General features: G+C 45.0%; 1 protein-coding gene across 2 annotated transcripts in view; it reads left to right on the forward strand.

Annotated features, from left to right (window-relative positions):
• The window catches only part of usp33 (ubiquitin specific peptidase 33), a 70686-nt gene that overhangs the window by 26895 nt on the left and 24168 nt on the right, over window positions 1–19623 (forward strand). Inside the window, exons 10-17 of one of the 2 annotated variants that reach the window (XM_067989859.1) lie at window positions 4310–4730; window positions 11004–11144; window positions 12435–12547; window positions 15431–15603; window positions 15765–15835; window positions 16704–16737; window positions 18523–18568; window positions 19290–19470. In XM_067989859.1, coding sequence (XP_067845960.1) covers window positions 4310–4730; window positions 11004–11144; window positions 12435–12547; window positions 15431–15603; window positions 15765–15835; window positions 16704–16737; window positions 18523–18568; window positions 19290–19470 — 1180 coding nt within the window. The remainder of the gene's footprint in view (window positions 1–4309; window positions 4731–11003; window positions 11145–12434; window positions 12548–15430; window positions 15604–15764; window positions 15836–16703; window positions 16738–18522; window positions 18569–19289; window positions 19471–19623) is intronic. The other variant, XM_067989860.1, reaches the window with a different exon arrangement.

The raw sequence follows: 19623 nt of genomic DNA on the forward strand, positions 1-19623 counted from the left end.
GTGCATGTATATTTTCCAGCAAGTGATAGGAGCGCTGAGGCTAATTATAGTGCCCCTGTCTTTACAAATCATTTATAAACAACAATGGCCACAACAGATGAGTATAAGGATGAGTCAAAGCTGGCAGTGTTTGCAGGAGTGGCTCCCAGACCAATTCACAATGATGGGCTCGTTGTCATTTTCCATTTACTACCTGTTGTTGGCCAGTTTTGCAGCAGTGACTTTTCTTCTGTTAACACTGTTGGCTCTAAAGTGTGTGATGCCAGACTTTAGGATGAATGTGATGTTCCTTAAGTCTTTGACTCAGGTTATCCTGGAAATTTTTCCTGTGCCTCCTTAATATCCTTTCAGTGTCAGCTGTGGCTCAGTGGTAGCACTCTAATCTGAGTCAGAAGATCATGGGTTTGAGCCTCACTCCAGAGACATGAATAGAAACTTTCACAAGGGAATTGGATAAATACTTGAAGGGAAAAAAATACAGGGCTATGGAGAAAGAGCAGGGGAATGGGACTAAATGGATAGCTCTTTCAACAAGCCGGCACAGGCACGATGGGCCGAATGGCCTCCTTTGCTGTACCAACTATGATACTTGAGCACAAGACTTCAGCAGACACTCCAATGCAGTACTGAGAGAGTGCTGCACTGTCTGAGGTGCCATCTTTCAGATGAGGTCCCGTCTGCTCTCTCAGGTGGACGTAAAAGATCTCGTGGCACTATTTTGAAGAAAAGCAGGGGAGTTCTTCCCGGTGGCCTAGCCAATGTTTATCCCTCAACCAGTATCACTAAAACAGATTATCTGGTCATTTATATCATTGGTTTTTGCATGCAAATTGGCTGCCGCGATTCTGACATTACAACAGTGACTGCAGTTCAAAGGTACTTCATTGTCTGTAAGGCGCTTTGTGACGTCCTCAAAGGCACCATATAAATGCACGTGTTTCTCTCTTCCTATTCTCAGCTGTAAGCTATGGGTTTCATGTGACGTGGATGAACATGAGCGGAGCCATCCAGCATTAGAGCTGCACCTGTATAGCTATTACTTCAGTGCTAGTCACGAGATGCTGCAGCACCTTGGTCTTGGTCATTATTTTGCCATTTCACAAGTGGTCGTGTATTCCTTTAGTGCAGAAATCTTTCTCGCTGTTTTAAATACCAGTGGTAAACAGCTCAGGCTCCGTAGCTACATCAAGTGTAGTGAGCACAGCAGCACTGTGCACCTGCTGCTATGTCTGTAGTTTCACTCCATGTTGACACCAAATGGAGGTACAGGCAGCCTTATGCTGCAGTGGCCTTTTTAATACAGCTGATGGGGCTTGAGGTGTCATTGTGCATTGCAATTGAGTATGCTACTCAAGGGGGCTAGATTACAAAGGGCAGGAAGTTATGCTTCAGTTGTATAGAGCCTTGGTCAGACCCCATCTGGAGTACTGCGTTCAGTTTTAGGCACTGCACTTCAGGAAGGATATATTGGCCTTGGAAGTGATGCTGCGCAGATTCACCAGAATTATACCAGGGCTTAGAGGGTTAAATTATGAGGACACGGCGAATAAACTTGGCTTGTATTCCTTTGAGTAGAGAAGATTGAGGGGTTGTCCGATGCAGGTGTTTAAAATGTTAAAAGGATTCAATAATGTAAATACAAACTAATTCTGGTGGGGAATCGAATGAGGGGATACAATGGGCAGCATTTTAGCACCCACTATCGGGTGCGTTCCTGACCGGGGGGGTCCCGAAAATTGGGAAATCCCGGAGCGGGACCGGAGCCCGCCTCGAACCCGCGCACTTCCGGGTTCCCCACTGACGCGCCAGCGTGCGCGCGCAGCCTCCGCTGGTGGCAATCCCGCAGGCAATTAAAGCCAGCGGGATGCTACTTGAACCTATTTATTTGGCTTGTCCAGGTCATTAACTGACCTGATTAAGGGATTATGTGAGGAGGGGTGGGATTTTAGAGCAAACTGGGACTGTTTTCCACACTGGGGGAAACACTCCCAGTTCAAATGGACGTGTTGCAGCTGTCAGCCTGTGGCAGCTGCAAAGGTCCATTTGACAGGCCGTGGGGGAGACCCTCACTCATTGCAGGAGGCCACTCTGTCACTTGGGACAAAGTTTGGCCTCCACCACCCTCCTCCTGACAATCAAAGTCACCAACTTGCACACTTACCCTGGGGTCCAGAGACATGAACCTACCTTGCAGACCCCCTCAGATGTACATCTTCCGGATGGGGGCCGCCATAGCTGCAGTCATGACCTCCTCGGAGGGCGAACAGCATCGCCAGCCTCGCCATCCACGCCGTCCACCTCTGACACGTGGAGCTCCACAACAGAGTGCTGTGACACGTCCACCTGTACAGGAGGAGGGAGGGCTACCGCAGAGAGAGATGTGTCGCAGAGGGCATTACCCTCGCCACAGGGTCCACAGACCGAGGCTCAGCTTCCTGGACCTCTCTGAGCAGCAGTGCTCACGGAGGCTCAGAGTCACTCGACATGTAGTCGTGGACATCTGCAGCCTCCTTCATGCCAAGCTGCTCCTGGCTGGCCCGAGCACCATCTTCTTACCTGTCGCTGTCAAAGTCACCACTGCCCTCAACAACCTCTCCTCCGCATCCTTCCAGGGTGCAACCGGGGACATCACCGACGTCTCTCCGCTGTCTGCACAAAAGAGCCCTGCAAATATACCTACACCCACTCTGCAGTGACACAATGGGTGGCATCAGTTGTGGGTCTTCATAGTGATCCTCAGGAAAGGGCATTATTGCACAGACCAGACAAGATTCGCGAAGACATGGCAGTAGTGGTGCCAATATAATATGTAATGTGAGTTGGTCAGAAATTCAATATAAGTAACAACCATGACAAACCCTCAAACACCCTTGTGCATCCCCTTCATGCTCACGACACGTTTGCCTTACGCTGCCTACTGCACATATGTGATGCATGCCCTGTGGCTGCAGCACAGGTAGTGGCAGGTTGAGTGAGGCTGGCCGTGAAAGAGATGCACGAGAGGGTGAGTATGAGATAGAGCCATGAGCTTGTATGAGGATTGGGTTGAGTGGTAGTGGCGGGATGAGTACTGGCGAGGTGAGTAAGTGCAGGTAAGATGAGGATGAGGTTTGAGTGGGTGTGAGGGGTGATGTGACAGAGTAGTATTGGCAGTGCAGAAGGAGATGTGGGGTGGGGGCGGTGATGTGGCAGACAGAGTGTCGGGGAATGAGTAAGTGTACTCACTTTGGCTGACCTACTGAGGTCATTGGAGCGCCTCCTGCACTGTATGCAGGTGCGTGATATGTTGGTGGTGCTGGTGACCTCCTCTGCCACCTCGAGCTAGGCCTTCCTGGTGGCAGAGGCAGGCTGCTTCCTCCCGCCCGCCGGGGGGGGAAGATCTCTGTCCTCCCCCTCCTCCTCACCCCATGTATTGATACCTGGAGTGAGGCATCATTAAACTGGGAGCAGCCTTCCCCCTGGGCTGCTCCATGCTGTGATTTTTTTTCTGTTTGTTGCAGCATCTGTCAGTGGAGGACTGCCCCTTTAAACAGAGCTCCTCCAGCTGACAGATCTTACTGCGCATGCGCAGCCCGCCCAACGCGCAGATCAGCAGTGGGGAACCCGGAGGAGCAGGTAAGTGGTTCCAATTATGCTACGATTGCGCGCGGAGCTGACTGATTTCGCCAGGCGCGTTACCCACGATACCTGGTAACATCGGGCCCAACAATATTAGAGTTATACCGTTCAGGAGTGAAATCAGGAAGCAATTCTTCACACAAAGTGTAGTAGAAATCTAGCACTCCCTTTCCCCAAACGCTATAGATACTGGGTCAATTGGAGCTTTCAAGACTGAGATCGATTAGATTTTTGTTAGGTCAGGGTATCAAGGGATATGGATCAAAGGCTGGTAAATGGAGTTGAGGTACAGATCAGCCATGATCTAATTGAATGGTGGAGCTGGCTCAAAGGGCTGAACGGCCTACTCCTGTTCTTACGTTCCTATGTTAAACTATCTGTGGCATTTAGCTTTGTGTCGCTGACCATGATCTTAGGATTGTTATTGAGCTTGATTGGGTGCAGCAGTTTTGTAATGATGTATAAAAACTTCTAACATCAACAGCCATAAAATAAATGTGATGAAAAAAAAATGTTTGATTCCATTAAAGGTTAAAATTTTAAATTGACTGTAATTGAAATATATAGAACAAGCAACTTCTGTGTTAGAATATTGAATAACCGTTACTAGTTGGTATTCTGTAGATTTAAACAATGGTTCTGACTTGCCAAAAGTTAGCAAAGTTGAGATGCTGTTATGTCGCTTTCCTAGGATGCCCAAGAGTTCCTGCGCTGTTTGATGGATCAACTTCACGAGGAGTTGAAGGAACAAGTCATGGAACAGATCGAAGATTCCCTATGTGTATCCATGGAAGAGCGCATGGAAGAAGAAAACCTGTCCGATAATGAATTTCAGTCTTGTGATTCATGTGCTGGCAGTGACAAGGTTGACGCCGAGACCAACTCGAAGATGTTGACAGAAGAACGCTCGGAGGCAGAGCTGCTGGTGCATGAGGAAGTGAAGAATCATGCATCAGCTAAAGGCTGGCAGCGAGAGAGGAGTTTGCTACATAAGCTTTATAGGCCCAACTCGGGAGATGATTTGGATAAAGACATGGACACTTCAACAGGTGCTGATCAAATGGTAGACAGTCATGGGACAGTCAAAGTGCAGATACAAAGCAGGTTGCCAGGTAACCGGGGGTGTACTTGTCTACATTGTGTGGATTTGCTAATATTCTCCTGTTTATACAAAGCAGTTCTTAATCTTTCATTTAAAGCTGTTTAACCCTACCACTAATAACTAAAGGATACATGATGAAAAGTGAGAGAGATGACTAGGGTTTCTGGTTTCTACTGTTTGTTGTTTATTTTGTTTGCCAAATTTGAGCCTTTGTTTTAGAGCAGAAATTTTTAATGAACTTTTTAAACCAATTGTTGCTCAATTTGCTGACGAGAAGTTTAGCAAACAGCAAGGAGGACTGTAAAAGATTTCAGGAAGACATGCTGGTTAGTGGAATGGGCAGGTAGATGCAATTTAATGTGGATAAGCATAAGGTAATGCACTTTGGAAGGCAAAAAAACAGGAGTGGCAGTATACCCTCAACGGAAAAATACTGAGGGGTGTGTAAGCACAGAGACTTGGGGGTTTAAATATCTAATGTCCTGAAAGTGCAAGTGTGGGCAGATAAAGCCGTAACAAAAGCCAATTGCAATTTGGGGTTTATAAATAAAGGCACAGAGTATAAGAGTAAAAAAAAGTAATACATTTACACACAACATTGCTTAAACCACAGCTGGAGTACTGTGCAATTTTGAGTGCTGCTTTGTTGAAAGGATATTATAGCCACAGAGAATGTACAGTTACCAAGATGATGCAAGGGATGGGAAACTATAGTTATGAGGAGAAACTTGAGATACAGGGGCTATTTCCACTGGAGCAGAAAAGGTTGAAAGGAGATTTTAATAAAGGTTTTTAAGAGTTTTGATAGAGTTCCTCTGTTTGGTAAGTCAGTGACGAGAGGTCATCAATTTAAATTGTCATTGAAAGTGAGGAGAAATTTTGTTACGGAGAGGACTTATGGAACATGGAATACCTTGTCGGGGGGAGAAGTTGAGGCAGAGTGTGTGGAGCCACCAAGATGATACCAGGGATGGTTAACTAGTTATGACAATACTCTCCGTGACACAGAATTCCATGCTGCGGAATAGTCAGTGGGGAATTTTATTTGTAAAAGTTTTTTTTATGATCAGAAGTTGTATGTTCTGGTGTCTTTCTTCCAGCTTTTAATTTCATAAAAGCTAGTTTGCAAATTTGTGGGGGACTTTTTGGGTCAAAAAAGAATCTGAAACATGGGAAACCAATCGCCATAACTTGAGAATCTCCAAACCAAACTACAAGAGAAATTCACATATGTAGAATTTCCGTTCATTTGATATGAAGTACACGCTCTTCCTCACAGGGATACATCTGACTTAACTAAATCCAAATAACTTAGACCCAGGTTGGCAAGGGTCAGGACTTGGGGATCCCTAAGGATGCGTCAGGTACTACTGGAATTTAACCAGCTAAATCCGCACAGAGTACTGGTAAAGATTCCTGCTGCTTGACTAGCTGGAACCACTCTGCCCATTAAAGCATGGACTTGCAGGGCTAAGTGTGGAAGGGATCCCGGCTTCCAATGATGGGTCTACCTTTCCAGGTGTTGTATTGATGGCTTTTGGTTTAAACTGGAATTCCTAGATACGGTCTGTGGACGTGGGTGGGGCTTATCTGATGAAGTTTTGTGTGAGTTATAGGCAAGGATTTGAGTTATTAATGTATCTTGCAGCTCTTGGTTAGGGTTTCTATTTAAGCGCAGTAGCAGCCAACATAGGAGCAGGAATAGGTCATTCAGCCCCTCGAGCCTGTTCCACCATTCAGTGATATCACGGCTGTCTGTATCCTAACTCCATTCGCCTGCCTTGGCTCCATATCCCTTAATACTCTTGGATAGCAAAAATCTATCGATCTCACATTTAAAATTATTAATTGAGCTAGCATCTGCTTTTTATGGGAGAGAGTTTCACATTTCTACCACCCGTTGCGTCAAGAAATGTTTCCTAACTTCCCTCCTAATGGCCTCGCTCTGATTTCAAGGTTATGTCCCCTTGTCCGAGACTCCCCCACCAGCAGAAAAAGTTTCTCTCTCTCTACCCTATAAATTGCTTTCAAAATCCTAAAAACCTCAATCAAATCACCCCTTAACCTTCTATAGTCCAGGGAATACAAGCCTAGCTTATGTAATCTCTCCACATAATCTAACCCTTGGAGCCCTGAACTTTCAGGTGAACCTGCGCTGCACTCCTTCCAAAGCCAACATACCCTTTCTAAGGTGGCAGTGCCCAGAACTGTACACAGTACTGCAGATATGGACTAACCAGAGCTTTGTATAGCTGTAGTCAAGTGTTACATATTTGAAATTCGCAGCCAATTTATTTTGATTGAGAACTGAACTGATGGTTAGGTCATAGTCTGTGTCTGGATTAAATATTTAGTATGGCCTGTTCTTGATTTGTGGGCCCCCCCCCCCCATCCAGAAATATAACGGAGTACATTTTACGACGTTGAGCTCCCGGTGTGGAGACTCACCCGGTGGCAGCTAGGATAGGAGAATCGAGTGCAGAGGTCAGCACGAACCAGACTTGCTGACCTCCACCGCGATTCTCCGATCCGTGCTCCTGTTGAGCGAGGTCCGGAAGGCAACAAAGTTATAATTTGCTGGTGATGACATCGCCTGATAGTTTAAAAAAAATTCAGGTCAGAAACGCAATGCATCTTTGGTTCAGATAAGTCTGACCTGTTCAGCGTCTTAGTATTTTGTTAATCCAGCACTGTGTGTCTAAGAATGCAGTTGCACTGTCCCTTTTATGTTGCTGTTAAGCAGAACTCAGCAAAGAAAAAGTGATATAACTGATTCACGTCCTGATTTGATCTTAGAATAGAGTATTGTGAGACCCTCTGGGGCAGTCAGGCTCGCATGGGTTGGGCTTGAGACTGCGTGGAGCACAACTCCAATACAGTGTCAGTCTGGGGTTTCATAAACTACAGGATGTTTTTTCTTGGTGCTTTATGTGTGGGAATGCTCCAGCCCACACTTTCAAAACATTTAAAATTTGTTGGTTAGAAGCAGAGCTCTGCATGTATGCGTAAGCAGGCGTGCAATTCTGGTTTCGCTGGCTGCAAATCTCCCTATGTTATCGGTCTCAGACTGGTTATATAATACTAACGCAGGCTTAGACACCATGTTGCCTCATTGAGTTTCCTCGATTACTGATTACAACCTGAATATTAATTTCCATTGCTCCTCTCTTTCTCTCCGCTGCCCCCCCCCCCCCCCCCCAATAGAACCACCAAAGTTTGCGCACATTGTTTGGTAGATCATAGAGTCTTTGATCAGCACAGGAGGCAATTTTCCTCCTCATACCCTTGCCAGTGGTATTTCCACATCAGTAATCTAATCCATTTCTCTGCTCTATCTCCAAACCCTTTATGTTTTTTTCTCAATCAAATTGCCTCTTAAATATTGGGCTCGATTTTCGCACCTGCGATCGGGTGCGTTAGTGGCGGGGGATGCTGTGAAAATCGGGGATTCCTGGGGCGGGTCGGGAGCCCGGCTCCAACCCGCCCACTTCCGGGTTTCCCACTGACGCGCTCACATGCGCGCGCAGCCCCCGTATGTGGGACTCCCGCCGGCAATTAAAGCTGGCGGGGTGCCACTTAAGGTATTTATTTAGGTATTTCAGGTCGTTTAGAGACCTGATTAACATGATATTTTAGGAGGGCTGGGATTTTGCAAACAACTGGGACTGTTTCCCGTACTGGGGGAAACACTCCCAGTTCAAATAGACGTGTTGCAGCCATCAGCCTCTGGCAGCAGCAAAGGTCCATTTGACAGGTGCGGGGGGGAACACCCTCACTCATTGCAGGAGGCCACTCTGTCACTTTGAACAAAGTTTGGCCTCCACCACCCTCCTCCTGACAATAATCAAATTCACCAACTTGCACACTTACCCCGGTGTCCAGACACATGTACCTACCTTGCGGACCCCCTCAGATGTACATCTTCCGGATGGGGGCCGCTGTAGCTGCAGTCATGACCTCCTCGGAGGGCAAACAGCCTCGCCGGCCTCGCCGTCCACCTCTGACATGTGGAGCTCCACAACAGAGTGCTGTGACACATCCACCTGCACAGCAGGAGGGAGGGCAACCGCAGAGAGAGATGCGTCGCAGAGGGCACTACCCTCGCCACAGGGTCCACAGACCGAGGCTCAGCTTCCTGGACCTCTCTGAGCAGCAGTGCACACAGAGGCTCAAAGTCACTCGACATGTAGTCGTGGACATCTGCAGCCTCCTTCATGTCGAGCTGCTCCCGGCTGGCCCGAGCACCATCTTTTTCCCTGTCGCTGTCAAAGTCACCACTGCCCTCGACAACTTCTCCTCCGCATCCTTCCAGGGTGCAACCGGGGACATCACCGACGTCTCTGTCATCTGCACAAAAGAGCCCTGCAAATACACCTACACCCACTCTGCAGTGACGCAATGGGTGGCATCAGTTGTGGGTCTTCATTGTGATCCTTTGGAAAGGGCATTATTGCACAAACTAGACAAGATTCGCAAAGACGTGGCAGTAGTGGTGCCAATATAATATGTGATGTGAGTTGATCAGAAATTAAATAGAAGTAAAAACCATGACAAACCCTCAAACACCCTTGTGCATCCCCTTCATGCTCACGACACGTTTGCCTTACGCTGCCTACTGCACATATGTGATGCATGCCCTGTGGCTGCAGCACAGGTAGTGGCAGGTTGAGTGAGGCTGACCGTGAAAGAGATGCACGAGAGGGTGAGTATGAGATGGAGCCATGAGATTGTATGAGGATTGGGTTGAGTGGTAGTGGCGGGATGAGTACTGGCGAGGTGAGTGAGTGCAAGTAAGATGAGGATGAGGTTTGAGTGGGTGTGAGGGGTGATGTGACAGAGTAGTGTTGGCAGTGCAGAAGGAGATGTGGGGTGGGGGCGGTGATGTGGCAGACAGAGTGTAGGGGAATGAGTAAGTGTACTCACTTTGGCTGACCTACTTAGGTCATTGAAGCGCCTCCTGCACTGTATGCAGGTGCGTGATATGTTGGTGGTGCAGGTGACCTCCTCTGCCACCTCGAGCAAGGCCTTCTTGGTGGCAGAGACAGGCCGCTTCCTCCCGCCCGCCGGGGGGAGAAGATCTCTGTCCTCCACCTCCTCCTCACCCCATCCAATTAGAGCTGGAGTGAGGCATCATTCACCTGGGAGCAGCCTTCCCCCGGGTTGCTCCATGCTGTAATTTTTCCTATTTCTTGCAGCATCAGTCAGTGGAGGACTGCCCCTTTAAATAGAGCTCCTCCAGCTGACAGACCTTATTGCGCATGTGCAATTCGCCCACCGCGCAGCTTAGCAGCGGGGAACCCGGAAGAACAGGTAAGTGGATCCAATCAGCCTGCGATTGCGCGCGGAGCAGACTGATTTCACCGGGCGTGTTACCCACGGGCCCAATTGGCCTCCCCCCCCCCCCCCCCCCCCCCCCGCCGCCATGGTAATATCGGGCCTGTTGTGTTTGATTCGTGAATGCTCAAATGACCGTTGGCATGAAAAATGTTTCTTTTAACCTCCCCTTTATGCTTCTAGTATCAATCCTAACTTTAATACTCCCTTAATATTGATTGACCAACCAGTGGAAATAAATCTTTCACTATTTATCCACAAACACTCTCAAAATTTTGAACACTAATTTTAGATTCCTAACTACCCTCACTGCCCACATCTCTGTCACTACATCCTCTCATCCTTGATCCCATCCCAGTGAATCTATTTTTTCCATGACTTCAATGTCCTTTCTATAATGGGATGGCCACAACTGCATACTGTACTGTGTCCTAACCATTTTCTTCTACAATTTTGTCCTGAGTTTTTTTTTAATTTGGTGCTCCTGTATATAAAATCCACAGTTCTATTTGCCCTTGTGGCTATTTCCATCTGCTATCCTCCTTTTAAAGATCTCTCTCTATACCCCTGCCTCTCCCTGTCTGAACTCCAGTTGAGAATTTTGCCATTTAGCATGTAGGACTTATTTCTTTTCTACTTTCCTAAAATGGGTATTCACAGTGAGTTCTGTTCACTGCATTTGCCGCATATGTGCCCACCCCCTAACCCGCTCTGCATCTTCCTACCGTCTCCCAAATTCTTTGTTTGCCTGCCTCCTACCTTGCTTATTGTCAACAAAATTTAGATATTCCTTCTGTACCCATGTCCAAATTGCTTTAAGTATTTTGAGAGCAAGAGGACCCAATACAGATTTGTGGGGCACAGCGCTAACTGCATCATATAATAAAACTACTTTCAAGTTTCCTTTTAGTTGTACATAAAAACTAACACCTATTTTTCTTCCTTTTAGAGGTTACCTCTGATGTGTCTATGCGCAGTCCCTCAAGGCCTAGCAGTCCAATGCTCAATGAAACGGTGAATTCAAGGCTGTCCAGCAGTCCGCCCAGATCCGCTTCGGTGTGGGGAGGTCTCGTTTCCTCACACAAAAAAGGTATGCTTCGTGGTAGATTGGAGTCGAAAATCACCACAGAAGTTATCCCCAGTGGGTAAGATCACAGTCTGCTGTGGTACTGAGCCGTACAGACCAGATGACTCCAGATTACGTCTCTGGTCTGCGCTGGGTTAGCTGATTTTCATCTGCGGCAGTAATTGGAGAGCTACAATTATCATCAATGCTCCTAGACTAGGTTTGAGGGGAGGGGGTGGGAGGGAAAATCAGTCAGAGTTCCCACGCCTAATCTATTGTCTCCTTCTGGAAATCGGGTGCTGATAGGATTGGCTGCATTGCCCCTTATGGTTGGAGATCCTGCTAACAGTTGTTGAGGTTCATGCATGAAGAATGGCCACTTAGACAAGGTACCAGATAGCCATTGGCACACGTGGAACTGTTTCTTCAGGAAAGGAAGGGAGAAAATCAGTCATTTTCCTGCCAATCCCTGTGCGTGATCTGCAGTATCTGATTTAATCCCTACATATCAGAATAAATATCAGAACCTGTAATAATGGGAAAGAGGCTAGCATTTTGAAGATGTATGTTTATTATGCAGCAATGGCCTAATGATTCTTATGCTGTTTGGTGATAAAAGGGGAAAAAATGATGGAATTAGGTCATGTGGTCCACTACTGCTGGGCATTTTTACATTGTGTCCAACATTGCAACTATATTCTGTTTACTTTGAGCCAGTTTTTAAAAGGGGAGAATGCAACAGTCTGGTTTTCAGCTAGTACACTTTGTGAAATTTTGTGCTCGTTGCTAATGGAACACTCTTTCATTTTGGACACCAACCATCAGCACCAAGAACTCCCATCCCAGGTCAAGTGTGCCACGGTTTGGATGCAGAGTAAAGCTCCCTCTATTCTGCCCTAACTTCAGCTACTACCTCACGATTGCCCCCTGCTGTAACAATTTTCGATTCCCACACTAGGCATCCTGGGTGTCTCTCTGTGTAAGATTGTCAAATTAAATTAGAGGCAGTTTTATGCTGTGAACCCATGCCCACCATGGAACTGGACCGAGACTGGTCAAGCTTTTGTTACTGAGACAGAGGAGACTTTCTTCCTATCCCTCTCAGTTGGATTTGAGCCTAAGTGCCAGAAGTGAATGGCGAACATTTCTACAATCTAGTCTCTCAGGAATGGTCCCTTTTGTTACCCAACCAATGCAAATGGAGTAAAGTGTGATTCTTAATTGGAACGTCCAATTTATAAATTTTTTTTTTATATATAGAATTCCTTCCCAATGGAATTCTTCTCATGTTCGTTTTCTACTTTTATACTTTAGTTACCTCTTTCACTCCTCTTAAAAAGAGAAAGCAGACAAAATACAGGAGCGTTATCTCTGACGTCTTTGACGGCACTATTGTGAGCTCCGTACAGTGTTTGACCTGCGATCGGGTATGTATGCAAGTTATGGCTATTTCCAATGTGACTATCAAATTTGCAGCCTACATTTTGCAGTATTGTATTACGTAAATTTGTTTCCAGTTAGTAGCCATTTAAAGCTCGGAGAAATTTCCAAATAGACAAATGGACCTTGTGCTTTTTTCCCTGTCTGTTTTGTTGCTGTTGTATTGACCAATTACAGGCACAAACTCGTATACTCCTGCCAGCTTCCAGCCTGTCCAAATTTAGTCGGCATTAAAAAAAAACTGTTGTGTGGCTGCTCTGCGATGAAAGTGAAATTGGTCCAATCACTTATGTGCCCATTGTTTGTTGCAATTGAAGATGGAACTTTTTAAAATAGAATCTTAAAACACAAAAGGAGGCCATTCAGCCCATCGTGCCTATGCCAGTTCTGAGTTATCTACTTAGTCCTTTCCACCCTGCTCTTCATGCCGTCTTAAATTTTTCTTTAAATATTTATCCACTTCCTTTTTACATTCTCTTTTCACCACTGCTTCTGGCAAGGTATCCCATGTCCTAAAACCTCTCCTTTCATCCTTTTGAAGATCTTAAATTTCTGCCCTTACTGACCAGTGGAAATTGTTTTTTTTTTCCAATTTACCGTATCAAAACCCTTCATGATTTTGAACTGCTCTATCAGATCTCATATTAACCTATTCTGTTTGAATGAAAAGAGCCCAAGTGTCTCTTAACTAAAGCTTCTCAACTCTGGTGTCATCTTAGTGAATCACTTGTGCAACCCCTCCATGGCCTTAACATCCTTCCCTTCAGTTGTAGAGAGCTTTGCTCAGACCCTATCTGGACACAGCACCTCAGGGAGGATATATTAGAGTTGAAAGTAGCATAGTGCAGATTCACCAGAATGATATCAGAGCTTAAAGGGTTAAATTATGAGGACAGGTTGCATAAACTTGGCTTGTATTCTCTCGAGTTTAGAAGGTTGAGAGGTGATCTAATTGTGGTGTTTAAAATGATAAAGGGATTCAATAGGGTAGATACATATTTCTTGTGGGAGAATCCAGAACAAGAGGGCATAATCTTGAAATTAGAGCTAATCCATTTAAAAGTGAAATCAGGAAGCACTTTTTCACACAAAGGGTAGTGGAAATCTGTAATACTTTCTCTCTTCCCTCCCTCCCCCCTCTCTTTCCCCCCCCCCCCCCCCCCCCCCCCACCAAAAAAAAGGCTGCGGATGCTGAGACACTTGGAGCTTTCAAGACTGCGATCGATAGATTTTAGTTGGGTAAGGGAATCAAGGGATATGGATCAAAGGCAGGTAAATGGGGTTGAGGTACGGATCAGCCATGATCCAATTGAATGGCGGAGCCAGCTTGAGGGGCTGAATGGCCCACTCCTGTCCCTGTGTTCCTAGACGGACCAAACTGGATGCAATATTCTAACCGACCTAACCAGTGATTTGTATAGATTTAGCATTGCATCTTTAGTTTTGTACTATTTATATAATCTAGGATCACACATGCAGTTTTTTTTAACAGCTTTATCAACCTTTGTCTGGTTTCCAGTTGCCAGAATTGCTGGCCAGCCATCCCCAAAACTGAACTGCCCAGTTTGAAACTGGGCAGGTGCTCATTCCATCTCCCAGACTCTGGCGAGTAACAATGGAGGCACTCTGTCCTCGTGCTTGTAATCATATTGGGCCCACTCCACTGAAGGCTAATTAGGAAGTCTTAAGTTCTTGAGCTAAAAAAAAATGCATGCCAGTGTAAACCGCATGCAATCTTATCCACCTGATGTGTTAGTACTGAAATCTACTGCATCTCTTTTGTATAAGAGTATTTTTAATTAGAAGAACTGGATTTATTTTACCAAAGCCAATTATTGTCCCGAGGCAGACTAGGCTGAGTTAAAGACTAAATACTGGGCTGGGACACATGGATTTGGTCTTATTAGGTAATTCCTGGCTTGATAAATAATCTGGATTGTGCTGGGCCAAACCTTTTTTACATATATCAAAAAAAACAAGTTAGGGTGCAGTCTACTACCTAAGATTGCCCATAATCTAGGAGCAACTGGATATCATTACTCACAGGGTGGTTAGTGTGGAGGTTGAGGTGTCTTAATGGAACAGTAGTGATTATGAACTTGAGTTTGAGATATCATGTTGGTGTGATCCAGGGAGAGCTGTGCATGGCATATAATATGGTGTGGGATTAGTTACGGCAAGGGATTTAATGCACGATAAATATAGTTACCATGTATACTGTGATTTGCTGCCCAATTTTGCATACAGTCACAATCAGCGAAAATGCTGGTTTGTAAGCAGGTCTGAGTAATAAGTCACTTGCCCTAGCGATTGCTTGACACTGATGCTGACACTGTTTGTGGGAAGCAAGTCCTGATTGCTCAGCATAGTCATTCTTTTGCTTACTACAAAAATCCACAGGGAATTATTTTTGTTACTTGTACCATATTTAGTGTATAATGTACCTTGTTTTATATTTAAAAACCCAGGTGCACGTTGCATGCGAACATTAAGAGATGGGAAAAGGTGTGTATTATATGTGGGGGGAAATTAGTCGCTAGATAAATCATGAAATTGTAAAATTTAGTACAGAAAATGAATGCTATCTATTAGCAGCTCCTCTTTGCATTAGTATTTAGCATACTTGGCTGACAATCTTCCTCCCCCCCCCCCCCCCCCCCCCCCTTTGTTTTGGTTGCCCCTATAAAGGGGCTCTCCTCTCTGAGCTGTACCAGTAATGACAAGCGGTCGAACAGAATGTTAACCTATCTCTTCTCTTAGTGGCTGGCAGACCTGATGTGTAATTGCAGCATTGCTCGTTTTATATTTTCAGCGTTTGCTGTTATTTTTAAAAAATCTCTACTCTTTCCTGCCTGTGCTTTTGCCTGTAGGTGTCCACCACTTTGGAGACCTTTCAGGATCTCTCTCTGCCAATCCCGGGTAAAGAAGACCTGGCCAAGCTGCATTCCTCAAGCCACCAAATGTCCTTAGTGAAAGCAGGGTCATGCGGAGAGGCATACACTCCACAGGGTTGGATAGCGTACGTCATGGAATACATTAAGAGGTGCGCTTCAAACTTTTTTTTGGGGGGGGGGTGGGGGGGAGAATTAAAAATTTTATTACAGCTTTTTGCCATTAAAGCTGCATTACTTCTGTGGGAGCAAAGCAGTTGCAACCTTTGCAAATCAATAATATTTCTGGGTTTGTTGTCTTGTGTGTTCCTAGTTGGTTCTGGGGTCCAGTAGTATCCTTGCAGGATTGTCTGGCTGCCTTTTTCGCTAGAGATGAACTCAAAGGTGAGTAAGAATCCTGTGCATAATTAAAATACTTCTATAGTATTAAAAAAAAGTGTGGGATGGGCCCTAATAGTCTCCGTGTTGCATTAAAAGGGAAAATCACAATAACTTTGCTCATCTTAGAGCTGCCTTCTGAATCAACTATGTCAACAGTAAATATGTTGTACTACATTATAAAGATTATATCAAATGTGTTTGTATCACCTCCTAGAGGGCTAGTATATAAAAGCACTGTCTACCTCAAGTGGGCTAGTGTATAAAGGCACTGTCTACCTCAAGTGGGCTAGTGTATAAAGGCACTGTCTCGTGTAGTACCATGCCCTACAGGCCAGAACATCCCAAGTTCAGTACCTGTTCTATGCTGATCCCATTCGAGGTGGATGCAATCAGCCTTTGTGCTTCTGTGCTGAGGCAGGGGTAAAAAGAACCGTCAGGTTTCTTCCTGCTACTGGCTGTCCAGAGACTCCTGCTGGAATATTTGCGTGCGTGTGGCAGGGTCAAGCCCACTTGATGCCCCCCATGGTCAAGTAACCTGCCAATTCTCCCCATCAAGGCTGATATTTATGGGGTCATGAAATGGATTCCAGCAAGGGTGCCCTCAGGGGAGGGGAGAAATGTAGATTCATACATCTTTATATGGTGTATTTAATTACTCTTCACTTATGTCACTGTAAAGTTTGGTACCGATGGCTGTTTTTGCTGCCCATAAGTGGATGTTGTCAAAATCTTTGAGACAGCTTCAAAACCAGGGTGTGATTGATTCAGCAAACTTCTTCCTGTTTGTCATTTGTATACACTGCAGTTTTGCTTTGTTACACATTGTTACATTTGTAACCTTTGTAAAATTGTTTGTTTTATAATATCACAGGTGATAACATGTACAGCTGTGAAAAGTGTAAAAAGTAAGTACAGTGCATGTTTCTGTCGCCTATGATCCAGCTTGTATGTTTAGATTTGTTTCACAGTCTTTATTTGATGTGCACCTGTTTGATAATGATCTAGCGCTATTAGTCATTCTAAACCTTTCTTATATTTTTAGTGATCAGTCATCAAGCCACCTTCAGCTGATTATCTGCAGGTTTTTTAAAAATTAATTCCCGGGATATGGGCATCGCTGGCAAGGCTGGCATTTATTGCCCATTTCTAGTTGCCCTTGAGAAGGTGGTGATGGTGAGCTGCTGCCTTCTTGAGCCGCTGCAGTCCCGTGTGGTGAAGGTGCCACCACAGTGTTAACAGGGAGGGAATTCCAGGATTTTGATCCAGGTTATTCGTACATTTCCCACTCAATTGTGAATATGTTGAACAGAAATATGCGGAGTAGCATCAGAGAGGGGCATTATACGCAAAAACTGGACAAATCTGAGAGAAACAGAAAATTCTAGAAACCACAGCAGGCCGGTCAGGATCTGTAAAGAGAAAAGATAGGTTATTGATGTTTTGGGTGAGTAACCCTTCATCAGAACTGAAGACTGTCAACTACGCAGCCACAAACAGGAAGGGAAAGGGATAACAAAGGAAACAAATCACAACAGAGAGGAGCGTACTTCTTAAGGCTGGCATTCGTGGAGGAGGTGTGGCAGTAAATCAAACAGTAGAAAAAAAGGAAAAACTGCAAATGCTAGAAATGTAAATTAAAATATAAAATGCTGGAAATACACATCAGGTCATTGAGCAATTTTATTTATTCATTCTTTGGATATTGGTGCCGCTGGCAAGGCCGGCATTTATTGCCCATCCCTTGTTGCCCTGAGAAGGTGGTGGGCTGCCTTCTTGAACCGCTGGTAGTGGTTTGATACAACTGAGTGGCTTATTAAACCACTTCAGAGGGCAGTTGAGTGTCGACCGCGTTGGTGTGGGACTGCGGTGACAGGTTATTGATGTTTAGGGTTGTAACTCTTCAGCAGAATGGAGGACTGGGACAACCCTGAGCTTAACAACCTTGAAAGGAGACAATCGAGAGGGGGAACTTCATTGAAGTACCACAAGGTAAATGGTGTTGGAAAAAGTAAATCCGAAATACTACTTCAAGTTAGTGATCATAAAAGAAGGGAACACTGGTTCAAACTGGCAAAAAACAAATTTAGAACCAATGTCAGGAAGATCTTCACACGAGGGATCAGCACATGTAGTTGACTTCCAGATAGGGTAGTGGAGGCACAAACCTAGGAATCATTTAAGAGGCAGCTGCATGCTGAGGTAGTCACTGTAGGCTTTTTATGAATGGACGAGCTTTGATGTGACAAATGGCTGCCTTCATCCATATCCACGTTGTAAACAGACTTCCAGCTAAAGCAGTTAATGCTGTGGCAAATAACTCCTTCAGAAATGAGCTGGATAAACTGGACTGGAGGTTAAAGGGACAAGTATAGACTGAGGTGATGAAGCATTCCACAGTTGCTATGGTTCTTGTGTGTGATGAGGGCTGTGGGGTATAGGGAATATTTGTGCAGGACAGCACACCAGGGTTGAATTGTGAGTTGTTTGGTTCAGTTAATATTCTGCAGCTTTGCTCGATCACTTTTGGGGATCTGAGTATTTGTATAGACCTTTCCCTCAGGAGATTAACTGGGTGGTAGAGTCCACCAAAGAGTAGATTGTATATAATCTGTGCAAGATGGCCCTTTCTTGTTCCGTGCTGTCTTGTCTCGGCACTAAGTGGATAATTTAAAATCTCTTTTAATTTCTAGATTGAGAAATGGGGTGAAATTCTGCAAAGTGCAAAAGTTGCCAGAGGTAAATATTTTCTATCATGATTTTAAATCCCATGTTTCCATTCTTAAAATTTGGCTAAATAACCCTTTGAATGTAGATAACTTTCAACAATTAACTCTTCCAGGGACTCCTGCGCTCTTTCCTTTTATCCTCCTATTTTGTCCCTCAACAAAAGGCTAATCCACACGATTTCCTTGCCGATTGGTAATTGCAGGGATATTTCTGTATTGAAGAGAACACAGTGGGAGCTCTTCTGATGTCCCAGTGAGTCGAGGTACCACCCAATGTTGCTCTAAGCCGATCAGACCAGAAAATCCGAGGTTTAATCATTGACCTCAGCCAGTTTTCCAGTTGGGTGCTACAATTGGTTGTAGTAAGAAGGAGGGAAGAATCAGTTGGAGTTCCCACTCCTGATTGCTTTCCATGGTTTCCTATTGGAATGTGCATAGATGATATTGGACTGTGATGGTCCCACTGGTGAAATAGCCTGTCAAGTGTCCAATTTGTTCAGTGGTGGCAATCTTGCTCGAGTCAGAAGGTGGTGGGATCAAGCCCCACTCCAGGACTTAAGCACATAATCTAAACTGAGGCCATTTATCATATTGCTGCGTGTGGGATCTTGTGCATAGAATATCTGCTACATTTGCCTACATAAGTCACTACATTTTAAACTAATTCATTGTACATGAAGCACTTTGATGGATCTAATAAAATTGTAATTGCACATCCTTTTATATTGTAGATTTTGTGCATTCACTTGAAGCGATTCAGACACGAGCTCATGTTTTCCACCAAAATCAACAATCATGTGTCATTCCCTTTGGAAGGACTTGACCTTCAACCTTTTCTCGCTAAAGACAGCCCTTCTCAAATCACAACTTATGATCTTTTATCAGTTATCTGCCATCATGGTACTGCCAGTTGTGAGTATTACTTATAGATGTTTTAAACACAATACCGTAAAATCTTGACCGAACTGTTGTATTCTTGCGAAGGTTGTTATGACACTGAGTTAGGCTTTTTTATTGTCCTTCAGATCGAATGCTAAACCGAGGTCCCATCTGCCTGTTCTAGTG

The sequence above is a fragment of the Heptranchias perlo genome, chromosome 9 (genome assembly GCF_035084215.1).
Source record: "Heptranchias perlo isolate sHepPer1 chromosome 9, sHepPer1.hap1, whole genome shotgun sequence".
In the NCBI taxonomy this organism is placed as follows: domain Eukaryota; kingdom Metazoa; phylum Chordata; class Chondrichthyes; order Hexanchiformes; family Hexanchidae; genus Heptranchias; species Heptranchias perlo.